We start from the raw sequence: 14733 nt of genomic DNA on the forward strand, positions 1-14733 counted from the left end.
ATGAAGAATATTCATGGCTTTAGCATTTTGAGATATAAGTTTCATATCCTCCTTGGAAAAGTCGTCCATTCCCTTAGGAATTTTGACACCCTCAACCTCTTTAGTAGGTATGTAGGGACCTTTCACAGTAACCTTTCAAAGGTCATAGTCTACGGATTGGATATATAGGGACATTCGGTTTTTTCAATACCCGTAGTTTATGCCATTGAAAAGAGGAGGACGATTTGTTGATTGCCCTTGAGCATAGTCGCTCGCTAGATTTGCCATAGAGCCTTTTTGAAAATATTTTGTAAAAAGGTGGCTCTGATACCACTTGTTAGAACCTAATGGGGGGGGGGGGGATTTAGGTTCTATTGGCAACTTTAGCAATTTAAAGCGATTATGCAAGTATGCAAGCGGAAGACTTAAAGCAATCAAAAATAAATGTGGTAAATAAATGCGTAAAAGAAATAAAGCGATAAATGAGATAGGATATGTTTATGGAAGTTCGACAATAAATCGTCTATGTCTCCCCTTCTTGGTTAAGATTGATTAACCAAGGATCCACTAGCACTTCAACTCTTGGCCTTGATGGCTCCAAGGATAGCCGTACAACTCAACACGATCACCGCGCCGATACAACTCGAACACTTGGCCTTAAGGGCTCCAAGGATAGCCTCAACACAACACTTGGCTTCACACTCAAGTGCTTACAACGATAGCACAACACACTTGGCTTCACACTCAAGTGTTTACAACAATAGCATAACCAACTCACAAACTATTTTTACAAACACTCTCAAATATATCACACAAACACTTTGATAGTGAGAAATTGCTTGCAAAGGAGAGAAGAGATGAGTTGGGATGTCTCCAAATGAACTTGGATGGCCTCTATTTATAGTTGGAAAAGATTTGAATCTGATTTGAGTGCTTGGAGCGTGTGTTAAGAAGTCAAGGAGAGACAAAAAGTGTTTGGTGCCGCTGCCTTCTTTTTCTTAGCACTGAGCGGATTTTGTGGAAAAATCATATCTTCCAATCTAACCGTTGGATTTATCTGACATTTAAACTGAAGCTCTAAAACATCCAGATCTTCATTCTGAACGGTGAAGATTTGATTTGAAAGAGTCAAACATTTCCAGTAATTTTCGGAAGTCGCTTCATCATGTTTTCGAACCTGTTCTGTGCAACAAATTTGAAAAATTCATATCTCTTAATTCATCTGTTGGATTGACCTGAAATTTGGACAGAAGCTTAATAACATCATAATACTGAATCTTATCGGTGGATATTTGATTTGAATTTCTCAAACATTCCCAGTTATTTTCTGAATTCGAATCTTCATGGTTTCATTCCTTGCAGAAGTGGGTACTGTGCAGCATATATGGAAAAATTCATATCTCTTATTCTAGCCGTTGGATTGCTCTCAAATTTGGACAATACTTGTAACACTTCTTTATCTAGATTATTACTGGTGGAGATCCGATTTGGAGACATAGAAAATTTCCAGTAATTTTCGGAAGTTGCTACTCCATACTTTGGCTTCTTTTTGTCTTTTTCTTCATATCTCTTAACAATGTTTCATCCATTCAATGAGCAATACAAGACTTTATAAATACATGTATAGCTTCAAAATAACTTCCAATAATTTATTTTTCAATAAATCTAATCTGCAAAATCTCACTTTAAATGGTTAGTAACAATTAACCGAGTTTTGTAATCATCAAAACATAATATTATGAGACTTGTTAATGCATTAAAAATATTAATCTCATAACACGAGATTTGTATGCGTTTAAGGCGTAGCAGAATACAACCTCTGTTTCATGTACAGACAGTTAGCCAGGGATTTCGTCATATACAAATTCTCAAGTTTAAGCCACACCGCCGCTGCAGATTCTTCTCTGGCCACCTCCCGAAGAGGTCTATCTCCTAGACAGAGAATAATTGCACTGTGTGCTTTCTCGAGCAATTCATCCTTGTTCTTTATCTCATCAGACATCTCCTCCTTCTTCTTAAGAGCTTCCACCAATCCTTGTTGTATCATAATTGCCCGCATCTTAATTCTCTAGAGCGAGAAATCATTCTTGCCCGTAAACTTCTCTATATCAAACTTCATTGATCCCACCATCTCTGCTTACTTTCCCACGGACGGCGCCACTTGTTAGAAATCAATCCGGAAGTGTTTTGATATTCCAAGAATTTACCAGTCAAACAAGAACAATAACACAATCCCAGAAACAGATAATACCAATGCACACATATCAAACTCAACACTCACGCGAAAGCAAATAAACGACGCAAGTATTTACGTGGTTCGGCAAGGAATTTGCCTACGTCCACAGGAGAGCAACACAATCACTTTATTAATCACCAACAAAACAAACCAAGCTCAATCAATAGAGCTTATTACAGAGATAGACCAGAAAACTCTTAATGCTAGATACAGACACGATTCAAGCTTTTGATACTTGAATCTTTCCGTCACAATCTACGCCCAAGTTTTCTCCTCCGAAATCTCTCCTTCTTCTCTCTCAATATATTCTGAAGAATTTTATTTTCTGTTATGTTCGTTGCGGCCAGCTTCCATCTGCTTATATAGAGAATTCAACCGACTTTTATGTTGGGCTTTAGGTCAACAGTAACTTACGGTCCAATTCTAAAGTCAACATGGTCCAACCCGATAAGCCTTCATTCATCAGTCTGATCTGCTCTTGTACTTCGATCTGTCTTCAAGCTTACAGCTTTATGGAAACTCCATCTGACTTCTAACCAAGTCACGGTACTCGAGCAATCGATCTGCATGAACTCATCCGAAGACTCATCTGACCATCACTTCGATCTGATCCCAGTATTCGATCTGACCATGAACTCATCTAATCACATAATTCATCTGATCTGTACTTTTTGATCTGATCTCTTTTTTATTCCCATTCAATCTGATAGAAGCATACTTTAACATCTGGGATATAGTTCAAGAATGGCTGGAAATGAGAAAGCTTATGAGGTCGGTGTATGTTATAGGTCGAGCTTTCAGAGGAGTTTACCGTGGTTCCAGTACACTAGCCTCTATGAGGGTGAGTGCTCTGACAGCCACAGTGTATCAAGTATGGACATCGAGTAACAGAAAAATTTTCGAAGGTAAGAAACTCGACATTGAAGATGCTTCTACACGTATAATCAAACTTATGGTTTTATGTTGTGTCCCCATGTTTTGTAATATTTTTTTATGAATTTGGCTTAGAATAGGAGTTGTGGTTGTCTTCTTCTGGATACCCAGTGTACTTGTACTTATTTACCGTTTTTTAATAAAAATTTATTTCATTAAAAAAAACAAAATCCATGTTAGAATTTGTAAGTTTCTGTAAGTTTCGACGGGCATGAAACAAGAAGATTGGCATTGGGCAAAGAATGAGTGGCGGAAGACCAACGGAGACCAAGTTACAAGGAAATATCCGCAGCACAAATAAAAAAAGACCGCAAACGAAAACATAGTCATCGTACATTAATTTCAGTGAAATATACTGCGAATAAATGAAGGTAGAAATTGGAAGACCTCTTTGGTCATAACATTAATAATCACATGACAAAAATGGATCGGAGCAAGGGCCCAAAAATTAAGTGATGTTAATTTTCATGCCTTTATTTTTGTGGGATTTTTCTGAAGTTTGTTGATACATTGTTTACTATGGTCAGTATCTTCATTTGAAAGGGTTTTCGTATTTTGTTCAGGAAAAGACTTGGTAATTAACATATTATGTATTCAATTAATTACATAAAAAAATATTTAGTATTCGTGTATATTGCATATATAATGATATTATGGCATTATTTTGGAACTTGGAGAGCTTAGAGTGGGAATATATAATTTTATAATTTTATGTACAATGTGTAACCCAATGTGTAATCCAATGTGTACATGTAGCATTTTTCGGGAATATAATATGCTTTGAGATATAATGACGATGATATTAATGGAATGTAACGTTTCCTATTATAGGTATTGTACATAATGAGATTAAGAAATGAAATATAAATTAAGTTTTAAATTTTGATATTATTATTATATGCTAATATTTATTTATTAATGTGATTAATTTTCTAATTAATAACTGTGATTTTTATTTTATTTTTTCTCAATTTATTAATACTTAGAAATATAATGATAATGATTTACTGTTAAACGATTTCCATCAGGAATAGCTAAAAGCAAAAGAATTTGGACGATAAAACTTTGTCCGAACAATACTTATAAAATATTTTTACAATATTTTATAAAAAGTTTTAAAAGTTGTTTTATCATAAATATGTTTTCCATGGTTATTCTATTAAAAAAATATTTTAGACAAGATTCTAAAAACCACTAAGTAGTTGGTGGTCGAGGTGTCAAAGCGGTGTTTAGACAGTTTTTTTTTAAAAATATATTTAATTAATTATAAAAATATATAAAATATTTTATAATATCTAAATTTAGTCAAAATATGCGTAAACATATTCACCATTTTTATTAATATTTTTTCAACCATGCTTATTAATTTGCGTAATTTTTTATGTTCATATATTTCAAAAAAATATACATAAATTTGTTCAAACATTTCTTGAATTTTTTTATTAATATTATTATTTTAAAAAAAATCAAATAGTTTAAACAGTTTGTTACCCGTCTAAGCGGGTTTTGAGCCTCCTATTTTTTCAAAACCTCTTAGAGCCATTTATTTTCTAAAAATCAGGACGATGAGTGACTGCTAACAACCTAATCGACTCCTTTTAAAATACTGTTTTTAGAGTTGAAAATATATTTTAAAATCGATTTTATAATCTACAATAATTAAGAAGGTGATTGAACGACTATTCTCTATAAAAACTTTTTAATTCTCAGCTAACCCTTGTTTTTTATTCTAAAATATTTCTCAATGGTTCTTTAAAAAAATATACTTAACGAACACATTTTTTTAAAAAAAATGATTTAAAATGTTTTAAAAAAATGTTATCCAAACACATTCTTTTTTATTTATAAAATACTAAAAATATTTTTAAAATATTTATCCAATGTAATCTAGATATGTCTAAGCCCAACCAACATAGGGAAAATTCCTATTCTCATGAGCTTGGTTTCGCATGAATGGACATTCTCATGTCCATATGATGCCAATTAGAAGTTTTATAAATAGGTTGAAAATGTTCATTCTATTCTTAACTCAGTTTCCCGGCCGTATTAATCGAAGCCTAAAAGATGTTACCAAATGGTTGGCTTAAAGTTTTTGTGTACCAATATATACATGTGGCATGCTTGAAATTTGAGATGGATAAACTGAAATTTTTCTTTATATAATTTGAAATTTTCAAAGGAATGCCTTTACATTGGTGGTAGCTTTTTTGCATTATAAAAGAAGGCGAAAAGACCAAAATTAAGGTCAAGTATTTACCTTTTAAAATCGACCAAACCTAGAAAAGTAGGTTATGAAATGTATAGGAAATTGGTAAGCAGATGCCTACTTTCCTTCTTCTTCTTCTTCTTCTTCTTCTTCTTCTTCTTTTTTTTTTTTTTTTTTGCCTCTTTTTTTTGTTGTGACTTAATTACAATTCTCTTTTTTTAAAAAAGAAAAATAATCAAAGGTACCCACCAGAATGAAATTTAAATTGCTGGGTTACGTAACAGTGTCAATGAAATTTCAAATGCTTACCACTTTGATTTGGACCAAACTACTAAAAAAATAAGTATTTCAATAAAGTTGCGTTCAGTTGATCAGTTGATGAGATTGAATAAGAAAAATAATATTATGAGTGATGTTGAATATATAATGAATTAGTAATGAATAAATAATTTAATTTTTTTTTGGGTTTGATTGATTAAATTTGTAATTAGTTGGTGAATTACAATCGTACCTTTTCAATAATTAAATTATGTGACTAAACTAATATTGTCCTTTTTTATTCATGATTGGATAAATAACCGTTACACAAAATTGTATTTCAACATAGGACTGGATTATAACACATTAATAAATAATAATCATTATATTTTATGAACTTTATCCTTTCATGTTATCCTCTCAAATAAAAGCTTTTAATGGTAAAAAGAATGTTATTAATTGATTATTATTTTTTGTAACTCAGGTATCCAGACTCTTTACTTAACTGATCTTGGAGGAGGACGTCGCGATGATTTCCCCCTAGATTGTCCACAGTTAAATCAATATTTTTTTTACTATTTTTTACTATCATGCTCGTGAGATCAAATACTATAGAAGTGGTTTTTTTTTGTTTTTTTATTTTTTTGACCAAAATACTAAAGAAGTGGTTAAAAATGAAATTTTGTGCTTGCGGCTCTTGAAAAAATAAAAATCGATGATTGAGCCATATTTTATTGATTTTAATACAACATACATTCACACTTTTGTTTTCAAATGCAACGTGGATTGTGGGCTAGCTTTGTCTGTGGTCCAAGATGAAGTAGACCAAACACGTTAATCAATCTCTTCGAATTCAAGGCGTAACTCTATGCCTATATTTCGTAATAAATTGAGGATAACTAATTTTTATATATATATTAAAAAAAAACATTATTTTCGTGTCTACTTATATCAAGGATACAAATATCTTCTAAATTAAAAGATATTACCTTTGTTTCTTCAAAAAAAAAAAATATTACCTTTGTACTCATAATTTTCGTAATGTTTGGAAGACACGTGAAAATAATATATATGGATCAAATCTCTTATGAGACGAGTCAAATTCAATACATATCTATAGTAAAAGATAATATCAATCTTACCAATGAGACGATCTCATAAGAGTTTTTTTTTTCGATATTTGTTCGTGTGTGCCTTTGTTTAGCAAACACAAGAAGATAGATTACCAATTTATAATGCAATACAAAAGAGAAAATGAAGGTTAAAAACCCAACCCCACCAAAACCATATAATATAATAAAACAAATGGAAGAGTATTGCTTTGATTAAAATAAAAAATAAATATAAAATTATAGCATTTTGAAAAAGTTTATCATTCTATTGCAATCCGGGACTTACTGTCCCGGATTTGCCAGGCTTTCTGCCATATTGGCAGAATGACAATTTATATATATATATATATTTATTTATTTATTTTGTATCGGTTGTATGATTTGTATCCGAAACAAGTCACTTTTTTTTGTTAAAAAAATTACATAAATTTAATTTTTCGTTTAAATTTTTAAATTTGTAGTTATTTAAATAATATAATATATACATGTTTCAAACTAATAATCGAGATATTACCAAATCAAAATATAATCGCACTTAGATAATTGTTGATATTTAATTTGAAACTAGTATTTCGATGCACGCAACATTTAATTTTTTATCGAAAAAAATAAATAATAAATTGTAAATTAAAAAATAATAAAAATATAACGTTTTTCTAAACAAATATTTAAAAAATATATACATATCTTATAAAATGAGTGTCATTTTTGTAAAAAAAATAATATTAAAGGGCACAAAATGAGCTTTTAATGGATTAAAAAGAGGAAACCGTATAAAATGACTATTTTGCCTAATAATTTTGGTTTTATTGAAAATTAAATTATGAGATAATGGTAATTTCAAATCAAGTTTCACCAATTAATTGAAAGTTTGTTAATTAAAAGGTCTCTACTTTAATAAGATAGTAAGATAATTGTACTTAAATCGTTAACATTTTATTTTTTGATTTTATATATAATAATAAAATTTATATTTATTTTTTTATTATATTTATTGTTTACTTAATTCAGACGGATTCTATTTTTGTAAATTTAATTCTGAAAAAATGGTTGGTTTAACATGTCTTGTTTCAATCGATTAATTTGGTTAACGGGTCACTTATTGGCCAAAAATAAAAATTATAAAAATTTGATCTGTCTCAAATTACCATAATTTCAAACACCTGCATTAATTTTATAATTTTTATATTAGTTTTTTTTTAAAAAAAGTCATCTAATCCTATTTTATTTCACTAAAAACAACATATTGTATATAAATCGAAATACATACAACACGGTCGGCTTATTTCTTTTATTTATAATAACAATGAATTTTTATAAAAATATTATAAAAATTCACAAATTATTAAAAAAACAACAATTTTCAAAGTCCGTAAATTTAAAATTATATGTGTTTTTTATATCATAAATAGAGGATAATTAACATCATTTTCTTAATTTTAATCTTAATTATCACAATAAATGTAGCACAATATCATTTAATCAATTTTTCTTATATCCAAAAAATTAACTAATTGCTCAATTATATTAAAATTTTTACTTCACACGCACACGCAATTGAAAGGTAATTATCGTAATTTTTTTAACAAAAAAACTGGCTTGTTTCAGTTACAACCAATACAAAATAAATAAATAAATACATATATATATACACATATATATAAATTGGCATTCTGCCAATATGGCAGAAAGCCTGGCAAATCTGGGACAGTGAGTCCCGGATTGCAATAGAATGATAAACTTTTTCAAAATGCTATAATTTTATATTTATTTTTTATTTTTATATTATTTTAATAAAAAAGCCTTGATTCTGTGTCACGTATAAGTGTGCCGCCAAAGTCAATCAATCCAGCCCCTAAAATACAGAGTGGGAGACCAAAAACGCGTGGAAAAGTATCTGTCCAAACTCATATATTACAAGAAAGCAAACACATTAAAAAATAAAGAACACGCAGTGGTTTACTTTGACAGCTCTTTGCTGACCACTCTCTCTCCTTTATTCCCTTGGTGGATTCCTGCATCCCTTAATCCCCTCGAGTCTCCTGTATTTTGTAGCCGTGAACGAATTGTTTCTTGGGATTAGAGAATTGAAGTTGATGGGCAGCAATTTTACATACTGTTTACTTGATAGGCTTAAGGGTGTGCCTTAGTACTCGGTCTGATGAGAATTCTACTCCTTCCATGGGTTCTGTTGGTGTTCTTGTTCCGAGTTCTGTCGGTTTCTGGTCAGTGTTTGAATGATGAAAGATTACTGTTGTCGGAGTTGAACAGAAGCCTTGTCTACAGCTCCGGAATTTCAAGAAGGCCGCTGAACTGGAACCAGAATGTAGACTGCTGCAAATGGGATGGGGTAGCTTGTGATAGCATAGGACACGTTGTGAGTTTAGATCTCCATAACCAGTCCATTTCAGGTGGGATCGAGGAGGATTCGAGTCTTTTCAGATTTAACTATCTTCAAAGGCTAAACTTGGCATTCAACAGATTCAACAATAGTGAAATTCCAAAAGGACTTCAGAATCTCACGAATTTGGCATTCTTGAATCTGTCAAATGCTGGTTTTGTTGGGCAAATTCCCATGGAACTATCCACATTAAGGAGCTTGGCCAGTCTTGACCTCTCCACCATTTTTCCAGACCGTTTCAATCCCCTGACACTTGAGAATCCAAATTTCATGATGCTTGTCCAAAACCTCACTTCCCTCTCGGAACTCAATCTCGATGGTGTTAAAATTTCAGATTCTCCAAGCGATTGGCCCCGCACTATATCTTCATCTTTACCCAATTTAAGAAATTTAAGCTTGCGGAATTGTGGTCTATCAGGTGCATTGGGTTCTCTTTCACAGCTTCCTTCTCTTTCAGTTCTACGCCTAGATAGAAATAACCTGTCATCAATAGTTCCAGATTCTTTTACAAACTTCTCAAATTTGACTACCTTGAGTCTCAGCTCTTGCTCTTTACATGGTTCCTTTCCAGAGAAGATCTTCCAGTTATCCACACTGCAGAATCTTGATCTATCAAACAATGTATTACTCAAGGGCACCATACCCCAGTTTCCTCTGATTGGATCTTTTAGGACTATAATTCTCGGCTCCACTAACTTCTCAGGTTCATTACCAGATTCCATTAGCAATCTCAGAATGTTGTCCATGATAGTCCTCTCCCATTGCAATTTCACTGGACCCATTCCATCCACAATAACCAACTTAACAGAACTGGTTGATGTGGATTTCTCGTTTAATGCATTCACTGGTTCAATCCCATCATTCCGAATGTCCAAGAAACTTAATTACATAGACCTCAGTTATAATAAACTCATGGGATCGATTTCTTCTAGGCATTTTGAAGGTCTCATGAACCTGACATTTATAAATTTGGGTTTCAATTCACTCAATGGTAGCATTCCCTCGTATCTCTTCAGTCTCCCTTCACTACAGAAACTTCAGCTCTCTAACAACCAATTTAGTGATCAAGTCCGAGAATTTTCCACCGCGGAGTCCTCCAACCTCGATACACTAGATTTGAGCAGTAATACGTTGGAAGGTCCCATTCCCATGTCCTTTTTTAACCTTGAAATGCTTAATGTGCTATCACTTTCTTTCAACTCCTTCAGTGGCACCGTCCAGCTGGAAATGATTCAAACGCTTCCCAATCTTGCAAGGCTTGAGCTTGGTTACAACAACTTGACAGTTGAAGCAAGAATCACAAATTCAAGTCTATCCAGGTTAAATTTGGCCTCCTGTAAGCTGAAAAACTTTCCGGATCTGAGGAACCAAACAAAATTGACTTTCTTGGACCTATCAAATAATCTTCTTAGCGGAGAAATACCTAGTTGGATTTGGGAAATTGGAAATGGACGACTCACGCATTTGAATCTTTCTTACAATATTCTGGTTGGTCTACAAATACCATACAAGATGCCGAGTACGCTTTACATGCTAGACTTGCACTCAAACCAACTCCATGGTGAGTTTCCAACTCCCCCAATATCAGTTATATATGTAGATTACTCGACTAATAACTTTCAAGAACCTATCCCAGATGATATTGGCAATTTCACTCTCTTTGCTTCTTTTTTGTCCTTGGCAAACAATGGCATTACCGGATCGGTTCCTACATCCCTTTGTAGTGCAAGTAACCTTCAAGTTCTTGACCTATCTGGCAACTTATTGAGTGGTAGTATACCATCCTGTCTCTTAAGAAATAACAACAGTCTTGGAGTACTAAATCTTGGTAGAAACAACATTAGTGGTGATATCCCTGATAGTTTTTCTATCAGTTGTGGCCTGAAAACTCTAGACCTCAGCAGGAATAATTTGGAAGGGAAAATTCCAGTATCCTTGGCCAATTGCGCATCTTTAGAAGTCATGAATGTTGGAAACAACAATATTTATGATGGGTTCCCATGCATGCTACAAACATTATCTAGCTTGCGTGTTCTTGTCTTGCGCTCCAACAGATTTCATGGAGGTATCACATGTCCTGAGGTAAACCAAAGCTGGCCAAATCTTCAAATCATAGATATAGCTTCTAACAACTTCGTTGAGTATCTGAATTCATCCTGCTTCTCAAGTTGGAGAAGAATGACACAGGAAAGTGATGGGTCCGGCCACATAAGCTTTAACTATCTGGAACTGGCCAATTTATATTACCAGGACACAGTGACAGTAACCATCAAAGGACTAGAGTTGGAGCTTGTCAAGATTTTGACTATCTTCACATCGATTGATTTCTCTGTCAATAATTTTCAAGGGGAGATTCCTGAAGCAGTAGGACAACTCAATTCACTTTACGTTCTTAATTTATCGCACAATAGTCTCATAGGAACAATTCCAAAATCGATTGGGAACTTAACAGGTCTTGGATCACTTGACCTTTCAAGTAACCAGCTAACAGGGATGATACCAGAGGAGCTAGCAAGTTTGACATTCCTTTCATACCTGAATCTGTCCTACAATAAGCTATTTGGAAGAATCCCCTCAGGTCGTCAATTACAAACATTTACTGAAGCAAGCTACATAGGAAACACAGGCCTATGTGGGTTCCCTCTGAACATAACCTGTGAGGTTCCTCCACCAGCAGCGGAGGGATTACGCAGTTCAGTTCTAATAGAATTTGATTGGCAATTTATACTCACTGGTTTGGGATATGGGGTTGGAGCAGCATTAGTCATTGCACCTCTTGCATTCTGCAAACAATGGAGGGATCAATGCAACGAGCACGTGGACCAATTTATAGGGCTTATATTTCCAAGTTATGCATTCAGTTATGTCAGGTATGACGGGAAATTTGAGGCTATAGAAGACATCGAAGATGAGACTTCCGATGACGATGAAGATGAAGATGACATGGAAGATGACTTGTCACGTGGAAGGTACTGCATATTTTGCACCAAATTCGACATTCAACTTACAAAAGCAGTGCACAGTATGAAATGTACATGCCATTCCTTTCCACCCACATTCTCCTATTATTCTACATCATCATCTTCTTCTTCTGTGCTGTTCATGTATGGTAGAAAATTTTGAATCTTTTCTTAGTTAATTTCCATGTTTTACTTTGTACAGATACTCTATAGATGAAGCATGCAATAGCCCTCGAATAAGGGATAATGAAAATAAATTCTTTTCAGTGGCACGTGAACAGATTATTTTTTATCATAGAACCCAGAAAAAAGGAAAAGAAAAAAAGAAACACCAAATAAACAAACGTCGATAGACATTACTACACTGGTTGAGGAAATTGTACGAACAGGTGGAACTCACACTAAAACAGTTAAAACGCAGCACTCAAAAAGATCATGGTATGCCCAAAATGGCAATTCTACTCTTCATCATAAACAAATTATAATCACAACTAGAAAGGGTATAGGGCCCAAAGATTATCAAAAAGATACAATACACAATGGGATGCTGCATTATTTTCACCGAGTTTTAAAAACAGAATGAAACCGAAACAGGTAGCGTTCAGTTTGAGAGAATACAAAGTACCAATTAATGGTAAATTCAGGCGCAGCAAAAAGAATCAATCGGAGCTCAATTATACAATCTTCAGTCCAGTGCACATATTGGGTATTTGTAAATTGTAATTTATCATATTAAAATACAATAAATTTATGGGAAAAAAAATTATTTTATTAATTTTCAACCTTCTCTTGAATGATTCGAACTCTATTAAAAATTTTAGTGGGAAAAAATTTCAACGTGATCAAACTAAATTCAATAGAAGTGTTACTACTTGCTAGTTACCTAAAGAATTTAATTTGTTATCAAACATGTTTTAAAAAAGTCATCACTGTCACCAGTCATCACTTAGGATAGGAAAAGAAGCCATTTTCATTTTTTACTTAAAAGAAAAAGTCATTTTTGTTGAAAATATTTTATATATATATAAATATATATATTAGAGTTGAATGTTGAATATTGAGTTGTAAAATGTTGAAAATTAGTGTGTGATGATATAGATGATGATGTATTAATTTTTGGACTAATCTCCAAATGAGATCTATAAATAGGTCTCTCCATTTGTGAAGAAATACACAATTGAATTGAGAGAGAAAAATATTGTGAAGTGTAGAGTTTGATATATTTTGAGTTTTGGAGTTTTTACTTTTACCATAAATTTTTACTTTTTCACAACACGTTATCAGCACGATCGCTCGAAGGTTCTCTATAAATTCCGACGCTCCAAAATACAAGAAGAAGTCAAAAATATTCAACAAGTAAGAATATTCATTTTTACTGTTTATATATTTTTATTATGTATATATACTAACTATATTTGTATAACTTCACAATATTATATAAAAGGCTATATGTGACACCGATCTTATAATAATGTGATATGATATATTATACCTGAATTTATACTAACTATATTTATATAATTTCACAATATTATATAAAAGGCTGTCTGTGACACCGATCTTATAATAATGTGATATGATATACTATACCTGACTTTATACTAACTATATTTGTATAATTTCACAATATTATATAAAAAGCTGTCTATGACACCTATCTTATAATAATGTGATATGATATACTATACCTGACTTTATACTAACTATATTTGTATAATTTCATAATATTATATAAAAGGCTGCCTGTGACACCGACCTTATAATAATGTGATATGATATACATAATTATTTAATTATCATTATCATTATATGCATCTCATGATTATCACAAATTTTTATTCAACACATAATCAATTTTTTCTTACCCCAACGGTCACAAACGGTCATAAACGGCTAGTTTTTTGCCTATAAATATGATCACTCAAACTCATTTTCAATCACACCAAAATTCACTCGTTTTCTAAATTATTTCTTCTCGTTTTTTCGAAGATGAAGATTATGGCATTTCTAAGGCTATTTTTCATAACGATTATGATCATCATGTTCACGAGTCTTGTACTTCCGACGATTATCCACCGCACACTTTTTATCTATTTTTAAACATACTTGTACTCGTCGTTTATCCATTATTTTGTATTGTCATATTAATGAAAATTAACTAATTAAATGCATTGTTATTTTTCTAGTACCACCATGTCAAATTTGGCAAATATTGAATTCTTTGCGCTCGATATCACTGGAAAGAATTATATGTCATGGACTCTCGATGTAGAGATGCATCTTGAGTCCTTGGGTTTAAGTGATACCATCAAAGAAATTAATATATCAACCTCACAAGATAAAGCAAAGACAATGATTTTCTTACGCCGACATCTTGATAAAGGGTTGAAATATGAGTATCTTACAGAAAAAAAAAATACCCAATGATTTTATGGAAATGGTTGAAAGAAAGATTTGAGCTATAAGGGAAGTGATACTTTCGACCGTCCGTGATGAATGGAATACGTTGAGATTCCAAGACTTTAAAAAATTCAGTGATTATAATTCTGCGATGTATCGAATAGTCTCGCAATTAAAATTATGTGGACTTGAAGTCACAGAGATGGAAATGCTTGAGAAAACATTTTCCACTTTTTACGCATCAAATA

The 14733-nt window shown here is 32.4% G+C and overlaps 1 protein-coding gene across 1 annotated transcript; it reads left to right on the forward strand.

The window, feature by feature from the left end:
- The first annotated feature begins 8687 nt into the window (after nucleotides 1–8687).
- LOC140890619 (receptor-like protein 7) lies at nucleotides 8688–12351 on the forward strand. The gene has a single exon (XM_073298535.1). It carries the CDS (start codon nucleotides 8886–8888, stop codon nucleotides 12246–12248), a length of 3363 nt encoding a protein of 1120 aa, XP_073154636.1. The 5' UTR covers nucleotides 8688–8885; the 3' UTR covers nucleotides 12249–12351.
- The last annotated feature ends 2382 nt before the right edge of the window (nucleotides 12352–14733 follow it).

This window comes from Henckelia pumila, chromosome 3 (genome assembly GCF_033568475.1).
Source record: "Henckelia pumila isolate YLH828 chromosome 3, ASM3356847v2, whole genome shotgun sequence".
NCBI lineage: Eukaryota > Viridiplantae > Streptophyta > Magnoliopsida > Lamiales > Gesneriaceae > Henckelia > Henckelia pumila.

Coding starts and splice junctions, on each gene's coding strand:
- LOC140890619 (XM_073298535.1), top strand. CDS start 8,886: ATGAGAATTCTACTCCTTCCATGGGTTCTGTTGGTGTTCTTGTTCCGA.